At 35.2% G+C, this 27,740-nt stretch overlaps 1 protein-coding gene across 1 annotated transcript in view; it reads right to left on the bottom strand.

Annotated features, from left to right (window-relative positions):
- Positions 1–20,104: 20,104 nt before the first annotated feature.
- Positions 20,105–27,740, bottom strand: part of Il1rapl2 (interleukin 1 receptor accessory protein like 2) — a 521,635-nt gene continuing 513,999 nt past the window's right edge. Inside the window, exon 11 of the mRNA XM_071606080.1 lies at positions 20,105–20,802. Coding sequence (XP_071462181.1) covers positions 20,105–20,802 — 698 coding nt within the window. The remainder of the gene's footprint in view (positions 20,803–27,740) is intronic.

The following is a 27,740-nucleotide window of genomic DNA, read 5'->3' as shown; positions in this document are numbered from 1 at the left end:
AAAGGTTAGTTATTCTACGTAAATATCTGGGAATTTGAACTCATTAGAAAACTAGAATTTTGCTTTATGCAAAGTCCTAGATATAGGGCTTTGGTTATGAAATTGTTGCTAACAACAATTCATAATTGATAAGACTCACCTATTCAAATCATTTTCTTTCCTTGTCCCAAATGTCCTTCAGCTGTGTATATTGGAGTCACTGTTAGAATAATCGAAGTCAAAGGTATTTCATTATTAAACATTTATTTTCTTCTCTATTGCATATGTCTATACAAATTATTAATGTGTCTTAAAGACAATACATACTCTCACAACCCAGAAAAATCAGGTAACCATCAGTATTCCTGGAAATGCAAAAAGTGTATCCACGACAATACTCACAAGAAATTTTCAAACCAACTGTTTTTTTCCCAGTCATTTAGAAGTTTGTAGATCTCCTTGGTTTCTCAGTAATTTTTCCCTAAGTTGTACCATAATAATATACCAAGAACACAATACTTCAAAATGGCTGATATTTGAGCAGGATCTCATACTCCTCTACATTGGAAGCTTAAGATATTTGCCCTTCTACACATCAGAAGGTTGGAGTGAGTGCCACTCTTTCATCAGGGTTGTTCAATGCATTACCTCCTTACATCTTTTCACCCACATAAATGGTTTTGTAACTTTAGAAAAGTTACTTAACAAAGGCTGAGCTTGAAAGTACTCATCTGCACAATGGGGTAAGTTTTTTACCTTACAGGGTCACTATAGAAATCAAGGAAACAAAGTATATAAAATATTTGTGATAGACTTTATGAATTGTTCCACAATATTCTGTACTAAACTTCCTCCTTAATAGTAGAATGATTAATTTTATCTTTGCACATAACCACCTGGAATTTCTTTCCTATATGTTTTTGCATCTGAGTGTACACTATGTGACTGTTTTCTGAATACTGGGATAAAGTTGGTAGAGGCAAGAAATTATAAGCAATCTCCAGCTAACTTCCAGCAAAGGACTGAATGGTGCTATCTGCCAGGTATATAAATTTTGGAAGAAAAGTTCTCCCAGTCTTTACTTCACATGAAACTACAGCTTCAGCTAACACCTTTCCTGAAGCCTTACAGAGGATGCAGCTAAGCCATGCACAGATTCCTGACCCACACAACTGTGAGATTTAAACTGCTAATTTGGGGAACAATTTTAATGCAGCAAAGGGTAATTGACACAGGAATAAATGTGGGGGTTGAAATATTTGACTTCTAGAAAATGTTCTAAGACATGGTGTGTCCTGCTACTGCTTTCATTTGGTAGCTGGATTAAGGATTTGATGCCTGGAACTCTAGCAGCTATTTTAAAATACAAAGAAGAACAATAAATTGAAGAGAAACTGGGTACTCAAGATTATTATTTATAATACTATTTGGATCACCTACATCTACCTAAACAATAAGAAATTAATACCAGCCGGGTGGCTCATGCCTGTAATCCCCACAGCTTGGGGAGCTGAGGCAGGAGGATCATGAGTTCCGAAGCCAGCCTCGGCAACTTAGTAAGGCACTAAGCAAAGCAGTAAGACCCTGTCTCTAAATAAAATACAAAATAGGACTGGGGATGTGGCTCAGTGGTCCAGTGCCCCTAAGTTCAATCCTTGTACAAAAAAAAAAAAAAAAGGAAGAAAGAAAAGGAGTCAGTGTCAACTTTTTAAAGTACTATTTTTTTTTCTTTGTAAATTTTCAAATGAAGACAAACTACCTGTAATTAATTGTGGTACCTGACACTAATCTAATCATCTGCTAAATATATAAGAAATACTTCTTCTTTCTATCTAGCACCACAGAAGAGTGAATACAAATATCTGAAGCATAATACTGTTCTTTTAGGAACACATAGTGTATTTTAAAATTGTTTTAATGGTTGAGTTAAATTTTTTCTTACCAAACTCTACCTCCATTAACCTATCATTATTAACATTTAAATATACCAGTTTTTCTGAATGTTAATTTCTCTTTTGTGATAGGAAACATACAAAACATGCATTTTGTGATAGCAATATGCACCCTTAATTCTATCAATTGATCAAAATTTAAATTACACACACACACACACACACACACACACACACACATTAGAGTTCTGGTTTTGTAACTACCAATCTTTATGAATCTACCTAAGTCATTTAAAACCTCAGAGTCTCAGACTCCCCTCAGCAAAAGAGGAATAATAATATTTTTCTTCTTCTTAGTGTAGATTAAATGAGATAATACACCTAAAATATTTAGTGTAGTGCACCACACAAGTAAATACCATGAAAATGATAACTACAATTATCATATTATTTGGAAGGTTATAATTAATACATATCTCTAATCAATACATTTTGTGTTTATCCTGGCCTACTTTGGTTCTAATATATAATATGTGGACTTTCAGGTTCCCTGAAGACAATACTTAAAGAATTAATTAGTCTAACATTGAAAATCTCAGGCACAAAGGCAGATTAAGAATGCAGTTTTTTAAAAACATTTTTAGGCATCCTTCACATTCCTCTCCATTCATGGAGTAACTCTCCATTCTTATACCTACGGCAGACCCTAAAATGACAGCAGAATATTATTTTAATTTTTCTGCAGAACTCCACAGGTACAAACCCTCCACATCATATCTCACTTTTATTCAATCTTTTACTATTACATCTTGTTTCTTTATTGTTGAAGAAGCTCTTTCTTAGTCCTTGATTTCTATATTAACCTCATGGAAAGACCTAGATACATACATGCATCATCACTACCTGATCGCTGGTACTACTTACAGACACATAATGTGTATAAAGAAAAATAGTGGTCCAGTTTTGGTCTCTTCCATGGATTTTATGCTTCTTTTTGCACTGAGGGTCATCTGTTAGATATTTTGGCAAATGTTTGCTGGCCTAATCTTCTGGATGTCAGGGCTAGTCACATAATCTACTCCCAGGTTCATATGAATTTCTTTACACTACTCATCCAGCTGCTTTGGCTCGCTGGAGACTGCTCAATACTAGAATTTTCATACAAAGCTCTCTGCTCTCCACCCCAGTTTAGTTCCCTCGGGGGTGTGATCAGAATTGAAATCACTGGAAAATTATTGTAGCTCTAATTGATGATAAAGAATTCCTGAGCTGCCCCCAGGGTTTAGATGGCTCAGATATTCTGTACAAACGAGCTTGTGACAGAGAAAACAGCATCTCTATAGACTTTAATGTTAGCAAGGAAGTATATTTCTTATAGAGGAGAAAGATATTCTATCTTGTCTTCATGAAATTTTAAGGTGATATTCTTTCTTTTTCCTAGCCATGTGGCTGTAACTGGTTGCATAATTTCACTACTTAATTTCTTTTTTGAACATTTGAGGAATACACACACACACACATACACACACATGCACACATATGTATGTATTTTGTATACGCATTATATGTTTATATATATATATATATATATATATATATATATATATATAATTATATATTCTCTAGAATTAAGTTAACAGATTGTTTGAGAAGCATGTTACTAATCACTAATTGGCAATCATGGTTTTAATCAATGATACTGTCCATAAATTTTTTTAAAGCTATATGCAGAGACAGCTAATATTTCCCTGGTTGATGCAATAGTCTACCAAACTGGTCGTCAAGTAGATTTTCTCTATGTGTCTTACATTGTTGCATATTCTATCTTACTTAAATGTACTAGGATGGTCATGATTTAAAACAACAACAACAAAAAAAAAACTGAATATAACAACGGTTTGTGAGGATGTGAAGATTTTGGAACCCTCATAGATTGCTTGTAGGAGTACATAATGGTGCAGATGCCATGGAAAAATAGTTTGCTAGTTCCTCAAAAAGTTAAACCACAGAATCACCATATGATTCAGTGAATGCACTCTTAGGTATATATCAATAAGAATTGCAAACTAGTGTTCAAATAAAAGCCTATATATTAATGTGCATAGCAGCACTATTCATGCTAGCTGAAATGTGGAAAAAATGCAAATGTCCATCAACTGATGAGTATATATAGAAACATATACACATAATGGAATACTACTCAGTCAGTAAAAGAAGTGAAGTACTAATATATGGTAAACATTATGAACCTCAAAAAGATTATGCTCAATGAAATAAGCCAGAGAGTAAATGTCACATATTGTTTGATTTCACTTATATGAACTATTCAGAATATGTCAATGTATAAAGGAAAAAGCAGATGAGAGGTTGGCAAGGCCTAGAGAAAAGGGGGAACAGGGGAAAGAAGGAGTGAGTGCTTACTGGATATAAGGCTCTCTTTTGATATGAAGAAAATATTTAGGTACTAGATAGAAGTGTTGGTTGGACAACCCTGCAAATGTACTAAATGCCTCTGAGTTGTGTACTTTAAAATGGTTAATTTTATTTTCTGTGAATTTTACCTCAAAAATGTGAAATGAACTCTGTCTTATTGGTTCAGCTGGGAAGTGTACTGACTCCTTTAAAAGGCAGTAGGCAGTCATCATTCATATTGCTTTCATGGAAATTTGTTTTTCAACAGTGAGGTTTACATTTTGCATTTCTGAGATGAATTTGGTTTAGGAAGCAGAATACAGAAAAAAAAAACTTCTAGAGGTAAAAATATGTATTTAAAGAAAGTATTCTTAGCTATTTCACAGAGTCAATATCAAGTTGAAAGTTTCCTTAGAGGCCATATAGGTCAACCTAATTCCTTATTAAAACTTAGATGTGTGTCATAGATCATGGCTGTTGAAAATCAATGGGTCTAATACTTGTTTTTCTGTTTAACTTGTCTCATGTTGTGTTTCACTGACAATATTCTGTTTTTATTCCTCAGATATGCATTTTATTTCATTTCTTGATTTCTTTGTGTTTTTGGTCTTTTTTCTTGGAATAGCTTTCTTACATTTGGCTACGTAGCAAAGTTGCTCCTCTTTCATGAACTAAGTCAAAGTGTCACTTCCTCAAGCTGACTTAGTTTCTCCTTCCTCTGTTGTACTTAATATATTGCACATGCAACTCTGAATGCACTTAGAACACTTATAATTGCATGCTTGTGTTTTCATTTCCTCCACTAGCCTGTGAGTTCCTTAATAGTATCTATACCCTTTTTCTCTGAACTGTTTGTAGTGGCTAGAAAAGTGCAGAGCCTATAAGAGGAGCTGAGAAAAGTTTGTTGAGAAACTTAATTACACAAATGACACTATAATATTGTTTTTCTTGGAGGAAGGAGAATTATGAAATACCATTGGAAATTCAGTGATATCTGAGGGTGGTTGTAGCTGTCATAGAATTCTTTTTGAGAATTTTAGCCACAAGGAATCCTGTCTCAAAGCCTCAATCATTTATCTCCTCCCAAGATATAATGTCTCTGCTGTTTTGTTCCCAGCTTCTCCATTTGAGAAAGGTTCCTGATTATTTGTGCTGGCAAAAGTATTTCCTGTAGATGCTCTTAATGTAAAATACAGCATTCTGAGATCATGGGATCTACACTGAAGAACTTTTTTTCTACTTGTATCTGCTGCCATGGCTCAATTGTTCTGAAGATTTGGCCACTTTTTTGTGACCTGATTTTCTCCAAAAAAGACAACTCCCTCATCCCTAGAGCCCTTGAAAGTCTCTAGAAGCTTTAGCAAGGCAGATGAGTCCGCCAACTTCAGCATTCTGCCAGTTTCCATCCTGTACATGTTTTTAACCCTCAGGGTAGAGTGAATGCCTGGAGATATTCTTTCATAACATTTGTTTGGCAAGAAAAACAGAAAAAAAATGATAGCAGCCAAGGGTCACAGTTTCTACATCCTGCAAGAATATCTTTAAGCATATTCTGTTTTTATTTTTGCAGAGTAAAAAGCTCAGAGCTTTGTACAACTCTTCACATTATTTTTTTATTTTTGTTTTTTAATTTGTGAGATAGGGGCTATCACAATTACAATTACAGATTGCTCATATTCTTCAAGTATGTTACATTTGAAAGTGTTAACTTTCTTCCTTTTTTCTATGTATCCTTCTACCTATGTTCTGCTTTCAATTTCTAAAGGAGGCACTCTAAATTGGGGACCACTGACCTTTAGTAACATCCATAGATGTGCTTCTAGAGAGATAGGAAATTCCCTCAGGTTGTAATCTGTGCAAAACTATGTACTTTTTGTATGTGTGTTTTGTTTTTGAGAAATTGGATCCACACATTTCACTAGATCCCCAAAGTGGTCCTAAAGTTTGTTCAGAACCATCATTATATATAAGCTTAAATGAATTTACTCTAAGGGAACACTTCAGAGAATAAAATTAGGGTCTTTGACCCAAAATGTTTTCTCTCAAGACAGCTCTCTTTCTTTACGGAATTCTTATGAAATGAGACTAGAATTTTCTGGATTGCTTTGTGATTGAATTCTCACACCTTGAGATTGAGTCTCCTTATTCAAGCTGCTGGAACTTACAGATCAGTAGCTAAGCTGTTGGAAGTCACATAAAAATCACCAGTTGTAGCTCCTAAAGGAGAAATAGCAAAAGAACTGTTGCTGGACTTATAAATCTTTTTCAAATATTTGAGGTCCAGTTGTTATTTGTAGGTTGCTGCAGAAAATGTTCCAGCATATTAATATCTGTGAATTTATATGTGTAAACCTGTGTACATTTCTTTATCAATCTGCATTTATTCAGCACTCTAAGATGATTTACACCCTCCCAGTCCCTGAACACCCTGAGGACAGAGTGTTACACATACTCCCAATTATTTATGCATAAAAATATGAGGTTTGGCCCTTGGACCCACTGACATAGCTAAACATTTTTGGCCTCCTCACAAGGTAAAGAGTGGAGATGTGGCGGTTTGTGGACTTACATTCCATAGTCTGCACTGGTCTGTGGGGGAAGTGAAGAGTGGAGAGAAAAAGAGCTCCTTCAGCTTCTCAGGCAAACTCTCAGAGAAACAAAGTTTCATCCATTGAGGCACAACATCAGAATTGGGACATTTTCAGATTTTGTTAATTTTGACTTTTCATTTATGCCCTTAAGTCATCCCCTTTCCTAACAATGCTCCTTGTACATATGCTTGGTTTGACGGAGAAGTTGGATATGAAGTGCATAGATTTCATATTTGGTAGTTTTGTATCTATGTTCACATTCACCCAGACTTTATAGAATTTCTGCTTTCCTACAGCCTATTCATTGTCCAGTATTACCAGAATCAGGGTCTATGACTTATCCTATGGGTTCTCTGCATGTTTAATACAAAGCTCAGCATAAAATACTCAGTATCTACTAATTATTTCAATTTTCATATTATCTAGTGATTTCTGGTGATTAAAAATAATGTCTAACTCCACAAGATAGGGTGGTTGGATTTTAAATTTAAGATATAAAGCCAAATAACAGAGCTCATTGGTCAGGTGTGGCTTCTGTTCTTTGTGGTAATCAACTCAGGTTGGATCTAGTTAGATTGGACCTGACCCTAATTAGAATGGACAAAGCTGAAAGCTTCTAGGACTTATTTTCTTTTACACCAGACTGACCTATTACCTTTCTGATGGTCATATTGAAACACAAAGATAAGAATTCAGTTTCCACAATTGTTCCACATGGTAAACTCAGTGTTATTTTAGTTCAAGTTAGTTCGACAGTATACAAGAGAGTTTTACAGAAGGGCAAATCATATAAAATATTCTTTTAAAAATATTTCTTTTATAGGATATTATTGACCATATGTTATAATATGAACTCTATTGGGACATGTATCTGTATTTGTTTTGTTCATTTTTGTATCCCAGTGAGTGAAACATTGCTTCCAGAGAGGAAGCTCAATAAAACTTTCCAAGTAGACTCAAACAATGAAGAGCTTACTGAGAAGCAACAATGTGCCTTATAAAGTAACATGTGCTCTGGAGATAAAAAGAAAAAAAATGAAAATGAAGCAATTATTGAGTTTAGAATTCGCCTTAGAAGGTGAACAGATTCAAAACAATTACATTCTAAAGCACCCTGAGTAAGAATAGAAAGATTTTTTTTTTTGGGGGGGGAGGTGTGCTCTACTACTATTTCACTGGGTTAATTTGAAAAAGTCACTTTATTTTGGAACATTATCTTTTCCTCAATCGAATACCATGAATTAGATAAATCTAGAGATTTGACATATGATAATTCTGTGTTTAGAAATTCAGAGGAATAAGAGTCACAGTGAGTTGTAATAGTCAAAGCATGTTAGGTAAAAGGTGGACCAGAAATGGCTTTGAAGAATGAGTGCCACTTAACTTTGTGGAGGGAAGTACTGCAAGAGTTTCAGGAAGAAGGACAATATATAAAAAGGCACAGGGTAAAACATGAGTTTAACATAACTAGGACGACTTTAATAGTAGAGGATATGTTTTGGAGAAGAGGGAGGAATAAGGTTCCAGAGATAGTTGTGAAGTAGGTACAAAAAGTCAGAAAAGAGTTTTGGACCCATCCAGTCTTATATAAATTGTGTGTATATCCATTTAATCCTTAGAACAGTGTCTGGCACACAACTAAATGTGCCTGAATTATTAAATAAGTGTTTGTGTCTGAGGGAGACAAAAGAGGAAACAATAGAGGAGTGGAGGGGAAGGGAAGTGGGAGGAAAGGAGAGAGAGAGAGAGAGAGAGAGAGAGAGAGAGAGAGAGAGAGAGAAGATGAGGTAACTAAACATTAAATAGATCAACAGTAATGGTGAAGGTCAATTAGAAAGTAATCCTGCTAGATAGGTATTTCAATAATCTGAGTATATAGTCATGGGGCTATAGTCACAGGTTTGAGTTGGAAATATTCTTAGATATCAACCATTTCAACCTCACACTTAAACTAGAAGTCCTTCGTGCATTTTCCCAGTCTCTTGAGGGTTTTCAGTGACAAAGTTTACCATTTTACAATGCAGCACATTCTGTTTATGGGTAGTTTATATCCTTAGACAGAGCTTTCTGATCCTGAGCCTAAATTTGCCTCCTCATGAGTTGTACTTATTATACTGGTTCTCCCTTTGGGACTACACTGAATATGTCTAATTTTGATTCCATGTCACATTCTGGCTAAATTTCTTATTTTTCAGGAAAAACATTTCCAGTTCCTTCAATTATCTCTTCCATGACATGGTTTCAGTACTTGACCATCTGGACCATGTTTCCTCTGAAATCTCTCTAGACTGACAAAGTTCTTATTAGAATATGGGTGCCCCAAAGTGAGCAAAGTCTACCAGATGTGGTCTGGCTAGTACTGAGTTCCTCCCTTAGACCAAGCATTATACTTGTATTTCTCTATTCTAACACTGCATTTGCTTTCTAAGCAACTACATCACACTATTGACTCATTTTAACTTGTGATTGCCTAAAAGCCACAACTATGCAATGGCTTATTGACCCAGTGAACTTCCTCTTTATTATTTTGGCTTTTCAAACCTGTTACAATCTTCATGAGTGGAAAATTCAGGGAGTTTGGCAGGATGAAAAAGTTACTTCTTTGTTAAAAACATCTAGGGTTGTTTTATTTGTGGGGAGAGGTGGTTGCCTGCAGAGGTACACCCACAACTCACTAATTTAAAATAGTTGGAGCATCTATTTGCTGAATTTGTGAAAAGTCTGAATAACTTTCTAATTTGATAAAGAATGCTATTTGATAAAAAAATAGTAATTGGAATGAAGATTATGGTAATGTTTTCAAGGAAAGGACATACTTGACTAACTTTAATGAATAGACATGACTAGCAATTAATGCCACCCTTCCTTGCATATATTTCATGGTTAAAATCCTTTAAAACATTCCCTGTAGCTCTCAATGTTGGGCATGAATTTGCTGAGCTAATTTTTCTCTGTAAAGAAGACAGGAAAAGGGGCTGGAGATGTGGCTCAAGTGGTAATGTGCTCGCCTGGCATGCGCAGGGCACTGGGTTCAATCCTCAGCACCACATAAAAATAAAAATAAAGATGTAGTGTCTACCAAAAACTGAAAAATAAATATTAAAAAATTCTCTTTCTTTTTCTTTTCTATCTTTAAAAAAAAGAAGAGAGGAAAGCAAGTGATAACAATTTTACAGTATCTACTACATAGATGAGGTTCTGTTCTGGGCATTTAATATGCTCATTTTATCTTCCCATCAATCCCATGAAGTGGACAGTATTGTTATAATTATTATTCTCATCTCTGTCTTCCCAATGAGGCACTGAGAATTTAAGTAACTTGACCAAACTGACATATTCTGTAAATTCAAATCTTGAATTTGAATGTAGGTAGTTTGGCCCTAGAATTGGTGCTAACAGTGCCTCTCTTATCTCAACACTCATCCTAAGCAAAATAACAACATTTAAATGTCTTACAGTATCTAGAAAATGTCCCCAACTTGCATTGGCTAGGAAGATTAAGTTTAATGGCAAGTTCATCTCCTAGGGTACAGAATAATCAATATTCTCTCTCACAAGTATTGTTGGTAGTTTTGGGGAGGAAGATTCACAACTGATTTTGGCTTTGTGTATGTAGGATATAGGTGTAATGTTTAGGATCTCACAAATGGATCCATGTGACATAAAGATGTTAGAAATAATTTAGAGTATCTTTCATCAGCAAGACGTTGTCTATCCTCCACCTGAAAAGGTAGATGAATAGGTGAATATTTTCAGAATCCAGTCTGTGAATTGTTGAGGGCATAATTAGGATAGTGGAGAGTATGGCCAATCATGAACCCTGAATTCTAGTTTTGGCTCCTTCACTGTTGGTTCTCTAATGCTGGATAAGTGACAACATTTCTGCATCTTAGGTTCTCATTTTTAAAGTAAGAGGATTAGGTGATCTTTCTGGTCCCTTCCAACTCTAATATGCTATGTTTTAAGAGATTAAAGGAAACCAATGGTGGAGAAGTAAAGAAAAAGTTTAAAGAACTTTCATGAATGAAGGAATAATGTCAAGTCTTGGCTTTGCAATTTTTAATCATCATTGGGTTGTGGCTGGATTTGAAAAGCTAAGAAGAAGATCAATGACCCTCATCCTCCACAACATGGCTCAGAACTGGGTTTGCTCACATTAAAGGACAGGAAAGGAAAAAAGAAATCTTTCAAACCAATAAAGCTAATTTCATGTGAATTGGCATCAGTGAAAAATAAATTAGATGAGTAGTTTACAGTATATCTCCCATAATAATCTGGCTTGTCTTGAAACATTGAGCTTTTTAAATAAATTTTACTGCCTGGTCTATGGCTTTGTGGTTCTATCGTGCTCAAGGAAAAATGCTGACAACTTGTTTTTTGTTTCCACTGGCAGCATTACTGTTTTTAAATTGAAATGATAAATGGTTGGGTATGGTGCAATGGTTGAACTCTGAATTCTATAGTGATATTATATATTTCTCTTTAGTGTACACATTTTTATTTCCAGGTAGATTTCTACCATTTAGAAGAATGGTCATTAGGTAATAATCATAATCAATGAACAATTATATAAATAGTTGTCCTAGCATTCAAAAAGTATATGCTTCAATTCAGTCTTCTCTTCACTAAATGAAGTGCTTTGAGCAGACCAGACAACACTGAGGAGAAAATTCCTCCTTGTTTTTTTCTATGGGGGAAACCCAGGTGTGCAGAATATTTTTCTAATTTATTTTTATCCATGCCTTTTGAAGCATTTGAGAACAGTTGATTTGTATTTTCTCCACAAATACTGCCAAAGACAATGCTAGAGACCTGGAAAGACTCACTTTGATCTGAAGGTAGTTTTGCTTGCCATGTGCTTGTGCAACTGAGCACAAGTTGATAATCAAAACCAACTCCCAACCCTTAGCTTAGTCCTTCGACGCCTTATTTGAGTCCTTGCAGGAAAGCTTAAACCTTTCTATCTTCATCTGCCAAATGAGATGATCCAGTTCCCAAATATTATACACAATGATTTTTAACCACTGTGGAAGATGGGGCAATCACAAAAGACTGCTGTTTGTGTTACGTAGTGTTGTATATATTAACAAAATTATTCATAAGTGAAGCTTACTTATCTTGGAATTCCTATGACTCCTCTGCTTCTTGTCCATCTAACTCCCACTCCTACCCTCAACATGTTCACATTCCCCATGTACCAAGTAACTTCACGAACTCCTGAATTATTACTACTTTTCTATTTCCTTCTACCATTATATATATATATATATATATATATATATATATATATATATATATATATATATATAAATTATCCATCAGTTGCCTCGTAATTGTAGGCTTCTGTATTCCAGAGTATATTTGTCACTTAGCCTCTGGACCTCAGTTTTCCTATAACTGAAATGAAGGGATTGAAGTAGTTCCCATACAGTTCTAAAATTACAGAAGTCAATACCTTTATTAATGTGCTATTTAGTTAACTTGTTTCATCTCTTGATAGAGGAGTTTAGTGGAATTATAAACACTAGATTGTGGTAACTCACTAGGAACATCATGATTTAACCTAGATTATTTTAGGACACTATAGGCCTTTTGGGAACTCCTTCATGAATATTTATTTCCTTCAAGTCACACTTCATAAATGGCTACTCATTTTGCTTATGCCTATAACCTTATCCCTATGTTGATTTCCAGGTAGCAAATATTTCATGAATATAGACAATAAACTGAAGAAGAGATTTATAAGATTCTTTTAAATTTGAATTATTGCAGATTTAGTTGAAGTCAGGTCCTCTTAGGAAATAACCAATATTTCTGATGAGCTTCTTTAGCAAAGTTTACTCTTGGTATCATCCCAGCCATACTTTCCCAGATAGTTCAGCATGATCAACTCTTCCAAGATATTGTCTCACTGCAAAAGCAATCGCTTCTCCCAAATGCTACTCATGGATCAAATGACTTCTTTAACTGAAAAAAAATCTCTTCCTGAAATACAACTCATTCAAGGCTATTATCAAAAAGCTTCTTAATCATCTTTTGGCCATATTAAACTTCTATAACAAGAATTGAGCTTGATTTTACCCAGGTTAAGGAAAAAGACAAACTGTGGTTGATGTTTTTTTTTTTTTTTTTTGGTGTCCCCCCCCCCCTTTGGCTTCTCTTTTCTTTTAAAACAAAGAACAAAATGACAAATCCAAATTTGAGACATCTGGATGTTTCCCATCATGAGGCTTAAACATCTGCATTTTTTCACTTCTCATCCAGATGTTTTGGTCTTATGTAAACCTAGCTAAAGTGAAGCAGAATATCAAGCAATCATCTGGGGACTTTGATTAGCATGGACAGCAAATCTGAATAATCCATGTTCTGAGAGTCCTGTTTTTTGTCTAGTGCAGAACGCATTACTAATGAGGTCAAAGTTACTGTAGGCTTGTTCCTTGTATGGGCCAGTTAGCTCTAATCTGTTCCATGACCACAGAATGCACCTCTAGCCTCATCCAGCTGTCTGGAAAATGAGAGTGTCCTTGGTCATACACGTAGTCACGCAAGAAACTGAATAGCCGACCTCTACAACTTGGAAAATAAAATAAAAATGCATTTCTCATGGATTGTGGGTCAGCTGTGCTGTTTTTGTACAAAGTAATAATTATAATACTAACTCTCATATAGTTCTTATTCTTTGCCAAACACTGTTCTAAACACTTTATATACATTAATTCACAAAGTTCAAAACTGCCTGCATGTTACTGTTATATTTATTTTATAAATGAGAAAATGGAGGCAAAGAAAGGCTAAGGAATTAGCCCCAGATAAAATGGGTGGCATTCTTAGTTTTCTAGGCATTTCCTCACACCTCCTCTATCAAAAAGGTTGGGAACCCTGAATACATTGGTTGCTTTAAAAATACATCAAAATTCAAATATTTCTGCATAATCAATTTATGGGTGAAAATACTACTGAGGTACAAGCTGTACCCATAAAGTAGGTTAATCTAATCCCCATTCTTCCATCCAATATGAAAGTTATAGCTATAAAAATACCCTTTTGCAAAAAAGAAAGGCAAGTGTTTGTTGGAGATAAGTCAGTATATAATGTAGCATTTAGGAAAAAGGGCAATGCGGTTAGGAACAATAATATATGTTGGGTGGCCTCATGGAACTAAATTGTCTAAATATTTTGAGGAAGAATGATTTGTGTGACTGGCAGAGTGCTTAGGAATGTTTGATCTCCAAGCACAAATTGACTTTGAATCTTAAAATTTCTAGTCCCAGACAAGATGTAGAGAGATAATCTTGATACTTTCTTTTTATAAAATAGCAAATAATAAAAGTGCTTGCCTAAATAAGAATTGAAAAAATAACTCACATATTTGAAAAGCTTCAGGAATTGAAATTTCACAGATGCTCCCAAATGTATCTGTCTACTTAATCAACAAATGTGATGTAAGCACCTACCTTGTGACCTGCTCGATTATGGGTGTTTGGAGTAGCAAGTGATAAGATGAGGTCACTCATCTTCAGAAACTCTTAATGTAGTCCCATGTTTTCCCTTTCAAAACATAAAGGTTCTTCTTCTATAACTCCCAGAGTAATTATGGAAAAGCAATTGCTTAGTATCTTAGTAATGGAGTCGATGATCATTAAGACCCATTTTTTCCCCATTGGAGAAAAAAGCTACACTACATTTCCCACTCTCCCACTCCATCCTCCTTTGGAATATGTATTCTTTTTATGGGCCATCCTATGCCAAGCTCCATTCTCTCTTTACCCATATAGAAAATGAATGGAGAAGACTTGTTGGAACTTGAGGAGAGCAGAGCAACAACATGGAAAGAGCCTGTCTTTAAATGACTGTGAAGCAGAGCCTCTCCCTATAAACCTGCCCAATCCTCATTAGACTCTAATGGGAACAAGTAATATTTTTTATTGTTAAGATATATATGGGTGGTTGTCATGACTACTCTGAATAATATACCTTATGAAATTCCTTCATAATTATAAAGATGGTAATTAGCTAACAACTTCATTTTCAATTTTAGTGAAAATTGGGTTCCAGTCTCATCAGGTCCTCAATTACTTCTATTGTTCTTCACAGGATCACTCTCTGCTCTTCCTTCCTCCTTTTGATCCAAGACACCTCAAAGTATCTCATGCTGTGCATTGGCAACCTTGTCCAGTTTCTCTATTTTAGAACTGGTTACCAGTAACCCCAATCCCAGCCTTTTGAAATTTGTTTCCCTCTGACTTTCAATCACTGAAATGTCTTCATTTTAAGATCACAATTCTTTATATCAGAATAAGGTGAGAAATTTAAATACAATCAGAAGATGACATCTGAAGGACCAAACACCATCATTTTCTTCTTTGTGAATTTGGAATTATGATATGATTTTTAAACCAGATTTACAGAATCACTTTGCTGATCATTTCTCTCATCCAAATATTTGGGGGATGCTTCAGTGGCAAATACACCTAGTATTGTGTTGTCTTTATTCTTGTTCTGACAGTATCAGGATACTCAGTTAAGAAGAGAGTTTAACCAATCAAAAATAATTCCTTTGGTACAATTGACTTTTTTAATCCTTGAAGTCTTTGTTAATACTGTTTGCTTTTTTCACTTTCCATTTTTTGCATCACAAAGTCCTATTTATTTATATTTTTTCTTTTTTTTTCTGTACTGTGAATTGAATCCAGGATACTCATCCTCTAATCTATACTTCTGATCCATTTTAAAATTTTTATTTTGAGACAGGGTTTCACTAAGTCACTGAGGGAAGGCACTGAGGCTAGCCTCAAACTTGGAATCCTCATACCTTAGCCTCAGGAGTTGCTGGGATTATAGGCATGTGCCACCACATCTGGCTAAATTTGCCATTTTATAAGAGGATCAATGTCACGACCCTAACTGCATCTCTCATCATCTCACAGTTGAAAAAGTGACAATAGCCTCCTAGCTAACCTCCCTGCCTCCATTCTGTCCCTTTACTTAAATTCTTCCTGCATCTGCTCTCAGATGAATGCTCCAAAAATTTTCTCAGCCTTTTAAAATATATACTCATATAGATTTCTGCTTTTACCAACTAAATGTGCTTTCTATCAGCTAAATAGAATTTGCTTATTCTTCCCAGAATCTTCACATGTGCTATTTTCTGCACTTTGGAAATTCCTGTTCTTCACCACTGTCTCCTCTATTCCAAACTCATCTCTTGCCCAAGTCAACAGTGAATTTCCTCACTTCACTTGTCTTCTCTGGAGTTCAATATTAACTTTCCTACACTGGAATGTGTTTTATGATGAATATGATGTATAAATTATTTGAAAACAATGATTGCAATTAAAAAATTCTACTATACTTTAGATACTGGCCAGTACACAATAGGCACTAACTAATAATTATAAATGTGGTTGAGAAAATAGCAGTAAGCCTTTGGGGGAAAATACAGATAGGTGTAAGTGATTCCACAGTAAGTAAATGGAGCACTGAAAAACATGTTTAAATTGCTTGTGGCCAAATTCAGTTCTAAAAAAAGGCAACTTTGATATGAAAAGTTTGAACTGAATGATTTTTGTCTATCAAACTGTTCCATACATTTTTCAGAGAGCCTTAATGCTTAAAACTGTGACCTCCTATCAGACATCTTAAAACAAAAATGCATGAGTAATGGAGAAATTGGAGCCAGACAATTTTCAACATTAAATTCTCTCCCACAAAAGAGCATGACAATTGCAAGTGTTCAAACTTAACTGATCACGGTGGAACTATTTTCTTTCTTCACTTTAAGTCTGGTTTTATCAGTTCACTATCTCACCATGAAATATGAATATAAGGAGTAGAAAGATATATATGTGGAATAATTAGGGCATATCCTCTGGTCATCAATTTTCTGATTAGTTGTTTAAACAACTAATTTTTTAAAAATAAAATGCCCAAGGCAGTAAACATTTTAAACCAGTGATTCTATAGTCTTATATGCCTTTCAAATACCATGTGAGTGGAGAAGTCTCTTTCCCTTTCTTGCCAAAATATTCTTTCTCACACTTGCCATTTTCCCACCTGTTGCAAAAGTAATCCTTAGGATACAAATCATTTCCCTCTCCTTTTGAACTCTTTTATAAATTTCTCTTTCATAACTGAACTCTTGTTTTTACCTTGAATTGCCCCCTTTAAGCCCCACAATATTAACCATCCACCCTCAACCAAAATATCTGCCTTTCACACCATGCGACCAGGTTGAAGCCTTACCAGAAGCCTGAAAGTTTCTCTGTGTTCATATTTTTGAATGAGTGTTTGAAAACAGAACAGATTTGGATCTAATTCAATTAAGGCTTAGAGGCAGTGAAGAAAGACATCTTTTCAGGGAACATCCAGATACATTTCAGAGTCTCCATAGTTAGATTGGAGCCCATACATTATCAAAACTGCCAGATTTCATATTTTGCAAAATTAAACCCATGTTTACATTGTCCATCTCCTTGAGCATTGTTTATTCTCAGTGCAGTTTTCTTTTGCTATGTATTCATTGAGTTTATGCATTTCTCATTTGTGCCATCGTTTATGATGTTTTCAGGGTTTTTCACCTTAAAAAGTCAGTTTTAAAATGTATGTTTACACAATCACATAACAATAAATTCGTTATAATTGTCTTAGAACTAGTTGTACAAAGGATCTTCATAGATTTCCAAAATCCATTTCAGTGAAATGCTGAAAAGAAAAATAAATTTCTTGGGCTGGGGATGTGGCTCAAGCGGTAGCGCGCTCGCCTGGACCCGGGTTCGATCCTCAGCACCACATACAAACAAAGATGTTGTGTCCACCGAAAACTAAAAGATAAATAAATATTAAAAATTCTCTCTCTCTCCCTCTCTCTCTCTTTAAAAATATAAATAAATTTCCTCACTGTGAAAGCAACTGGAAGAATACATTATGTTCTAGACTAAATACTTATTATACCCTTATAGGTTTTATCTTTCAAAAATCTCATATGAAAATTAAATTTTGAATTGCCATCTAGAAATAAATTTTTATAGATAGAGTACACATTAGTTCCTGAAAATGGTAGAAAAGGTTTCTTGTCAAGTTCCCCAGCACAAGTGTGAATGCTCTGTTTTTGAGTACCTACTAGTAGTGAAAGGATACATTGTGGCCAGCCAACTCAAATTGCTACCCACGTTTAATCATTGTAAATAAAGGAAGCAGAGAGACCCATGTTATATTTTCAGAACTGGCATGCTCAATACAGAACTATTAGTTTAAAAATACTACTGAACATTCTATTTGAATTAATCTAGATTTCTGTGAAAAATAAAATAGTAAAAAGTACAATTGGCCACTTAAACATATACCACTCATTTCATGCAGATTATTAATTTGGTAATTACACATTGCATTAAAGAACAAATAGAGTAAATACAACTTTGTAACATTTGGAAAACAGTTCAGAATTGATAAATTTTCATTTTGAAATACCTATAGTTTTTACAGAAGCAAAATCTCCTTTCTCCGTGGAGAAAAATACATCTATGAAACACCTACATGTGTTGAACTGGACTTTTCAAAGGAACAACTAAATATCCCACTGTGAAGTGAACATGTATAACTGCTAAGCTTTCACATACTGTTGGTGCATAATACATTTTCTGAACAGCTGGATATAGAAAAGCAAGAAAGAAACAAGTAGGTTGAACGAAACTCGTGTATCACAGGGAATCAGTAATGGAAAGAGGTTGAGAGAAATCATCAAAGCATATTATCTAATGTTTTCTTATACATTGATGTTCACAATTACAAGGCCTAGGCAAATTCTTGATTTTTACATATTGTATACATTTGCCCTTTTTTATGTTTATCCAAGAACTTGATTTATGAACCGTTTGCAAAATGCCCCAATCCAACTTGATAAAGAATTAACCACCACAGGCATCTAGGTGGAGAGTACACCAAATTTGACTAATTGGAAAGCATACAAAGTAGTAATCCACAATAGATACTAAAATAGGGGCACATTACTTACAGCAAATATGGAATAGATTATTCACAGATATTTTGGGGTATGGTGCAGTCACAGTCACTGTATGAGGATGGACAAGTTTAGTCTATCAAATATACTCTTAGAAGCACCGGAAATAGAGATACTTCTGCAGGAACCTTGCACACATGGCCAAGCAGATACAGTGTACATATAGAACAGTCTATTTCACAACCACTTGGCAGATGAGAATCTCTGCAATTGCTGCTCTACCATTAGTAAGCTCAAATCATTTAGCACTTCATCTGTGAATATTATTTCTTTTCAATTGCTGACACTTGCAGTCAATACATATTTAAATTCAAACTCCAATGATGTTGAAAATCAAGTAAGAAAATACCAATATCTTCATAAAGCTTATAGCAGGTCAAGAGAGCATTTGGAAAAAAAGTCTAAATGTAAATTTGTTAGAAAACAGTAAAAGGTGTACTTCAAGATGGGTTTTCAAAGTTGTGAAACTTTTGAAATAAGCCAGAAAGCCATAAGTGTTGTTCAAAATCATCCTAAAAACTCACACCCTGTCTATTCATTTGCTTAAGAAATGCACATTGTTTACCTACCTACCAGTTTGCCTACAGAAGATATGGCCTAACAAAACTAAAAGCTGTTATTATGAGTTGTTGATTTAGTCTATAGAAGTTGTCCATGATGTTGGAGAGATTTTACATGTTTCAATCATGTTTTTTTTTTCCTCAACTGATCTTCGTTTACAAACAGTCTTCCAATTGGAGTTATTCAACAAAATTTTCTTTATAATTTCTGATTTTTCAGTTACTCTATAAAAAGTTATCTTTTCCCCTTAAAGTTAGTTCATAGTTTTCAAATTCACTTAGTCTTTAAGTTTTCCTTATTTCAAATACCATGTAAATGCTGAAATATTCATAAATATGGGGGAGATAGCTCACCTAATAAGGTTGCAGTCCATGTGGAATAATAAAACCTACGTGAAAACAACAAAGTTTTTAAATTTTTTTTAGGAAGAAATTAAAACTATACATTGGAACAAGGTGCCATACTACAAAAGCAAGTCTTTCCTTCCCCCCATTAGTCAGGAAATATAAACAAAAATATTTGAGTATAAAAGTGATTTCTGTGCCTTTTTATTCACTTTTTCAGCACCTCAATGTTCTTAGGTGTACTTTATGCTTGGTACAGCAGAAATTCTGTATGCTCAGATAGCTGTTTGGAGGATTTCATATTTTTCACTACCAAATATCGCTGGTGAAGCTAAGTTCTTTGGATGATAAAGGTAGCAGGGTATTGTTTCTAGGAAATTCCTGGGTGTCTTTCAGAGTGTTATTAAGGGGTAACTGTCCATTGAGTAGTGTTAGCGGCAAGTTACAGTAAGTATGGTGGTTGTCTAAGGAAGATACTGGCAAGGTGGTGGTTGGCATCTCATGTTTATAGCCTCTGCAACAGTGCCTCATTTGCATTGAATCTGAATGGTGGAAATCAGGGAGATCAGCTTGAGATGATGCCAGAGTGGCAGACGTACTGGTCATGGCAATTGAGGGTATAGGCTGGAGTTCTCTGAAAAGTCCTTGTTCTGCAGAGTCCAGAACATGGCATCGAGAAAGCATTTCTTTTTTCTTGATAGGCATTTCATATATTAAATGCTTCCAAAACTTAGAATTTAATTTGCTGCTTTTGGGTCCCTTCCACTTGATCAGGGACAGAAGTTTGATGCTTCGCTTTAGGGATTCCACTTCCTGGCAATTCACCTTCCCTTTCAACTCTGTACACTCAATCAAAATCACTTTGATTTCTCCACTGACTAGCATGTTATGGAGTCTGCTTTCCAATTCGAAAATACTCCATCCCCGTCTGAGAATATAGTCTGGAGTTAGCACGATAATAAGTCTTCTGCTTTGCTCAACACATCTTGTGAGATCTTCAATGTATGCTACAAATCACAGAAAGAGAGAAAGAGTAAAACAAAGACATTGCCAGTCTTTAAAGCACCAGGTTTTCACTCTAGTATAGCACAGATCCAGTCTGTCACTAAAGTCCATTACATTTTCTTTTCTTGTATTGCACATTCCAAAACCCCTTTCCTTAAAAAATTAAGAAAATTAAAAAAAAATACTGCATAAATTCTTATTTTCTTTTGCCTTATTGTTACTTACAGTGTTTTGATAGCCAATACAAGCTCTGGCTTCTTCAGAGCTTAGGTATATTTCAGTGATTTTTATTTATTTAATCACTTAATTCAAAGCAGGCTTCCAGGCTAGTACTCTAAGTGAACAAGCAATGAACAGGTCAATAAAAATAGATTTGGAACCTTCTAATAAACACAGGGTTACTGTATGTTTGTAGCTGTTTTTCTTCCTGTTTTCCCCTTGTAAATTAATACTATTTTTAATTGACAAATAATAATGGTATACATGACGCCTAGTTTTCATCTTCCTAACAAGTACTGGCACTATGTTTATCAAGTATTTGAGAGATAATTCTGATATAGAGATGATGAAAAAATCCTTTCTAGAATCAGCTTGTTTCTCAGAATACCTTCTGCCATTTGCAAACTTAGGTTTCCCTATTTTGTCCTTCATACCCAGATACAGGGAAGTGGTGTGTGCTTAATTTGAACCAGCTGTTTTTTGTTCCAAAGAGGAGTGAAAGGTAAACTTGGAGATGGGAGATGGAGTGGAATGAATGGTGAAAGAGGAGAAACAATCAACTGAGAAGTAAGTTTTGCGCTGTTTTGTGGAGCAATTCTGAAAGTGAGGTGAATGTGTTATGGCTTTTTTCATGGTAAAAAACACAATAACTCTAGATTTGTTTATCCCAAGGAATAATCCTTTTGTAATCATGCTTCCCAAAGTATTATCTGCCAAAAAGGGAAACGCACACATGTGTTAACAAATGGAGACTTGGACACAGGTGCTGCACCAGAACACTGTCTTTACTAAGCAGAGCACAAGGCCTTGTCTAATGTACAGTGCCCTCTAGCAGAAGCAGTGCTTACAGAAGCATAGCAACATTTGTCGCTGCAAATTTGTCCAAGGTTACAGACTACTTTCACATTCAGCACATAGTGTGGGGACACCAAACAGCCCAGTACAAGCCATTTGAAAGAGACATTTATTTTATAGATGCATGTTTTACAGATTATCTTTCTTTTCCAGGGTTTTATTTCCACCACTTGGCAGCAAGAAAACTTTCACAAGTGAAAATGAGCAAATTTTCTACACACCCTACAGATAAACAAAAAAAAAAGTTTTTTAAAGAGATACACATAAAATTGCCTATTTAACAATTTGTTGTTAGGGCTGTTTAGGTTTTGACTTAATACATTTCAGGACTTTCTCATGCAGTAGATACAATGACTGTATCTGAGGGGATAAGGCAGTTGTTAGGTTGGGATGGAACCTCTTAAATATTATAAGTGTTTTATTTTAGGGATCATGTATTTTGGGGAAAATCAGCAGTGGAATCTGTAAAAACAAAACAACACAAAATAAAAATAACCACACAAGTAGCAATGGGGAAGTTTATCACTGAGTAATTATCACTTAGAGAACTGGTGAAACAGAATGGAAGGAAAGGTAGAGAGATTCAATAGAGTGGAAAAATATTATCCCACTGTATCAACAGCTCTGACTCTTCATTTTCTTCCTTTCTTTCTGCTCCCAAAAAGAAAGAAGTTATGTGGGAAGCTTCATCATTAGAAGTTGGATCTGTAAGATATAGTAAAATAAACTATCATGCATCTTTCCCATTTTTCTTTTCACCTTTCCTCCAAAACAAAACAAAACAAATTCCAAAACCAGAATCATGGTATCAGTGCAGTAGTCCAAGAGACTACAGTTTTCCCAGGTGAATTATGACTTAATTGTTAATTTTATAGAAATATTCTTTACAAAATAATTTCCCAATTGGTAACTTTGACTAGTACTCTTTCTCATTACTTTTAGCATGTAATTTAAATTAAAATATTGTTCGGTACAAACCTTGTCAGGAGTCACATCAAATACACCTCTAGGAACAACATTATTTCTGTGTTCAAATATAATATAAATGTACTTTTTGACTATATGTTTAAAAACAAAAGCTAGCTGTGTACATGTCTCCATTAAAAAAAAAATTACAACCCAGGTATCTGCAGTCATAAGGGAAATTATACCTATATGTACTAATGAATTTGACTGTGATATCATGGGCTTTGGTTTTGCTAGATTCTTTTTTGGGGGCATGGGGAAGGGAAAAGTGTAATATATATTTTACCATGTGTACAGTTCTCCTGCTTCAGATTTTTTTTTTTGAACCAGAGATTGAGCTCAGGGTTTCTTAACCACTGAGCCACATTCCCAGTCCTTTTTAATATTTTATTTAAAGACAGGGTTTGCTGAGTTTCCTAGGGCCTCACTAAGTTGCTGAGGCTGGCTTTGAACTTGTGATCCTCCTGCCTCAGCCTCCCAAACCTCTGGGAATTCAGGCGTGCACCACCACGCCTGGCTCAGAATCTATTCTGACATTTGACAGGTAAAAATGCAACATTTAGGTTTCTTGGGGCTTCTTACAGACTCATTAGACATAATCTGCATTTGCCCCCACAAAGAATGCCTGTCAGGACAGATCCCACTAAGCTCAGCTGTACAGGGTGTGGTGTTGAAGGGAACCTTGGAGAGAGGGAGTGGTCCTGTCTCCTGCATACTACACTGGCTGTGCTTATCCTGGCAAAGCCTAGTGGAGAGTTGAGGCAACCATCCAGATAACTTCGGCTGAAAACCTGCTGTGGAAGAAAAAAGTTCTGAATTATCCTGGTTTGCCCTATATATACATTAATCATATGCACTGGAGTCAGTCAGTCAGTCAGTACATCAAAATTTTCCCTGGGTAGACACAGCACAAGAGTCCCAAAGAAAACACAAGCCATTTGCTTGGGCCCTGAATCTCGTGTTCCATTTCACTTGGTGAAAAACCAAGTGGAAGTTTTCAGATGTGGAGCCCACATTTCACTTCTTGGGATGGTGATCAGTGGCTGGGCAGCAACCTCAGTGTTTGAAAGCAGCTGGGGAGGTGCCTCAAAGAGCTGCCTGGCTCTAAGGAAAAGAAGGAGAGACTGTGCCTTTACTTCCATAATCTGGCTCACTCTCTGTTTTTCTCTTTTTCTTCCCCTTTTCCTCTCCCTACCTCTTTCTTTCTGCCTTTCCTTTTTCTCTCATCCTTTCCTGTCTTTTACTTTTATCTCCCTCTTTGCTTTCTTTTTGCCTCTCTCTTCTATACTCCTCTCCCTCCTTCCTCCTCGTTTCTTATGGCTTTCTTCATCTATCTTTTAATTTTGGCAAAAACAAGATCACAGCTATCATGAAAATATATATAAATGACAGTAAGATGAAACAGCATAGTTCACCTTTTTCACTTGCTTATCTTTAGCCTTGGAGTTGTTCCTGGTGTGTATAATTAAATGCCCAAGATAATCCCCAACCCCTTAGGGCTACATGTTTGCATTTAATGACTGTGACTTGGAGCTTGATCCATTAAGGACTGTGTCCTATTTTCATATGACACATGAACTATGAACAATATTTTACATATTTAACAAGTGTTCAAAAAGATGATGATGATGATGATGATGATGAATAAGAATATCATGCAATTGAGACCATATGTGACCCACAAACCCTTAAATATTTATTATCTAGACCTTTACAGAGAAGGTTTGTCACCCCTGACTTAGAGACCAAGCAGAGTGGTTAGGTTTGGAAAAGTTCCAAACAAACAAAGCAGAAACAGGTATCAAGTTAAGACATTGCTGGTCCATAGGGTAGTCTCAGACAGGCTGTGGGTTTTTCCCTGGTAGGGCTGTGGTTTTGTGGGAGACATTTTAGAAACCTTCAGAAAATGTTCAAAAAGCTTGTTACCACAAAGAGATAATAAAGAAACGTTCTTTTGAAAAAAAAATCCCTAAATCCACAGCACATATGAAAATCTTGCCCTGACTTGTTCAGGCAAATTTAGCTACTGAATGGCAAGGATCCCTTTAAAAGACTCCTTTTTCCACATAGAAATGTAAACTATCCCTTAAATAAAAGGTCACCAAGTCATTTCTTTGCAAATTTTGGTTTGAAATAACTTTTGATGACAGAATAGACCAAAGAAGTCTGTGTCTGATAGTCTTTGGTTTCTCTAGACAAGTCTGTGAAACCACTGAAGATTTTCAGACATGACAATTTAATTAGATAAATAAAATATCCCCTTTAATATAGTGTTGTTGGGGTGATTAATTTGGTATAAATTAAATCTTCACATTGTAAGTACAAATACAAAGAAACTTTTACTTCTGTCTGTGCTGAAATTGACAGAGTTGGGAAAATATTCTTGAAGAAAATACATTTTCAAGAGGCCATATTAGGGATGTGGACTTATTAGGGAAATGAAGAGAAATCATGCCAGTAGCAACAGTACTGATGGGAAATAAGGAAACTGGCTACCTAAAGCCTTATTAAAATCAAAGCAAATTTGATTTTAAAATCTCTTTCAGGAGCAGTTGTATATTCGTGAATTTCTATGGAGTCTAGCTGCTGCCTATTGACCACATGATCTCTCAATAAATTACTTTCTTATAAATTATTTGTGGGTTAACACTTCCACTTATATCAGGGCTATGTATTATCAAGAGTGTATAGCATACTTTATATAAATAAATTAAAGATGAATATTTAGTTTCTAGACAAAGGCATAATATATTACTTTAATAGATTCAAATATAGTAGTTTGATATACTTAAACTCGTAGATATGTACTGAAGCTGTTATGTAAAAAATACACATCACTGCTACAAGACAGAATTCATCAAGGCAGATGAAACTACTAATTTGGGGGAAACATTAGCTAATTGATAGCTATCAATAATGATGATTATAAAACCTACAGGGTGATATATTGATTTAAAATCAGCCTTATATATAGGTTTCCCATATACAAAAGTATTTTTCAACACTATAAAGTTAGGAAGAAATATTTGACTTTTATTATACCTACAGGCTTATACTGAGATACTTTACAATATAGTTTCGCTGGAAGTAGTATTTGGATTTGATAAGAAATTTAGTCTGTTTACTTTTCTGAGCATATTGGAGTAGAGTTCCTTCTCTCTTCACTCAAACATGAAGCGGGTGGTAGACACATCTAATTTTATTCCATGTGAGTAAATTTCACACAATGTGTTAAATTTTCATGGTTGTGCATGTCACTGCTGCCTCACACTTTTTAGGTCACAGACATTAGATTCCCTGGAAAAGGATTTTATTACTCCCAAAGGACAACTTATTTGAATGGTATCCAATCTGTTCAGCTATTAGAGAAACTATTGGCAATGAATACTTACAGATCCATGTACAAAAATGTTTTTTGCATGCCTCACTTCAGAAGTGACTAGGGATCATCTGACACCAGATGTATTCTCCAGTCATTTGTCATTTCATTGTCAGCACAATCGCATGGCTAATACTAAGCAGTAGAGAACTGAGGATTAGACTAGTGAGGAGAGTTTAGCAAATGCAGGAGTGTAATCAAACATTAGATTTTTCCCTTAAATTATTGAAAAATCATATGATTCTTGAGTGAGAGAAATTTATGGGAAATTGAGCTTGAAAAAAAATGAAAAGACAGTTTGATACTTGGGGCCAAATTTATAGGTATAATTTCAATAGACATGATTGATTAACCTTATGCATGATAATATTTTTAGTTCACTAGCATTTTTCTCTGGTGCAATCATGCGTGGATACTCACATAAGAGTCTCATAGTCTTCCTATGCATAGGAGAACATATTGAGGTAAAATCATTTGAAGGAATTTTTCCTTAAGTTTACTTACACATTTATAGTTTTGCTTAAAGCTTTAGCCAGAACAGGCTTGAATTGTTATTATTAATAAATAGTGACATGTACTTTTAAGTACCTTACTTTCTTTCTCATAAAGCCTTGGCAGGATTGTTTTTTTTTTTTGCCTACTTTTAGTCTTAGAATGCTATTTTCCCAATCTGCCCAGTGGCCCTCAATCTGATTCAATAACATTTTATATATTTTTTTATGTTTTTAATCTCTACAGAAACACTGAGATAAGATGGGCCCCACAGCATAAATAGTACTCATCCAAAAATGTCCCCAGTCTCAGGATCTCACTTGCACAGCTGGCTTCTGTTGGTCACATGTCAGCTTCAGAGCACATCTGTTCATTCCTCAAGGATCCACTAGGCCCCATGAACACAATGTGCTCTGTGTAGAGTACTTTACACCACAAAACCCAGCAGCTGCAGGGGTGAGAAAATCTCTACTTCTCAAGTTTGTGTCTCTAGGCAGTTTGAGTAGGGTGTTTTCTATCTGGCTTTCTTTTGGTTGCCTGTCACTTCTGACATTCAGATGCCTATTGGCAACAAAGTTGCTTTTACTGTTCCCAGGGACAGATGTTTCTAGTCTGGGAAGAAACAGACCAAAATTTTACTGGAAAGTAAGAATTCTTGCCACATTTAGGCACCCAACCTGAGAAAACATAAGGAAGATCCTAGCTACAGGCTCAAGAATGGAAAGGTAATCATTGCCAGGAAAATAATGTCCAGACATGAACAGTTAGTCTTAGCATTTAGGAAAAAAAAAATATTTGCATCAAATCTCCCCATCTCTGCTGGTTCATAGAGAACAACAAACAACATTTTCCTGGTAGGGCATGTGGGAAAGGTACAGATATATTCAGTTCATTTTCAGAAGTGATGCCTTTGTTCCTAAGCTTTCTAAGAAGTTAAGAAAAAGAGAGTGTAAGTGTTTCAAGTACTTTTGAAACTGTGTGCGCATTGGAAAGGGTATGTGTTGACAAAGTTCGGTTGGAACACCATAA

Source organism: Marmota flaviventris, chromosome X (assembly GCF_047511675.1).
Source record: "Marmota flaviventris isolate mMarFla1 chromosome X, mMarFla1.hap1, whole genome shotgun sequence".
In the NCBI taxonomy this organism is placed as follows: Eukaryota; Metazoa; Chordata; class Mammalia; order Rodentia; family Sciuridae; genus Marmota; species Marmota flaviventris.
The sequence above is the reverse complement of the archived record's forward strand: the minus strand, read 5'-3'. Positions and strand labels throughout refer to the sequence as shown.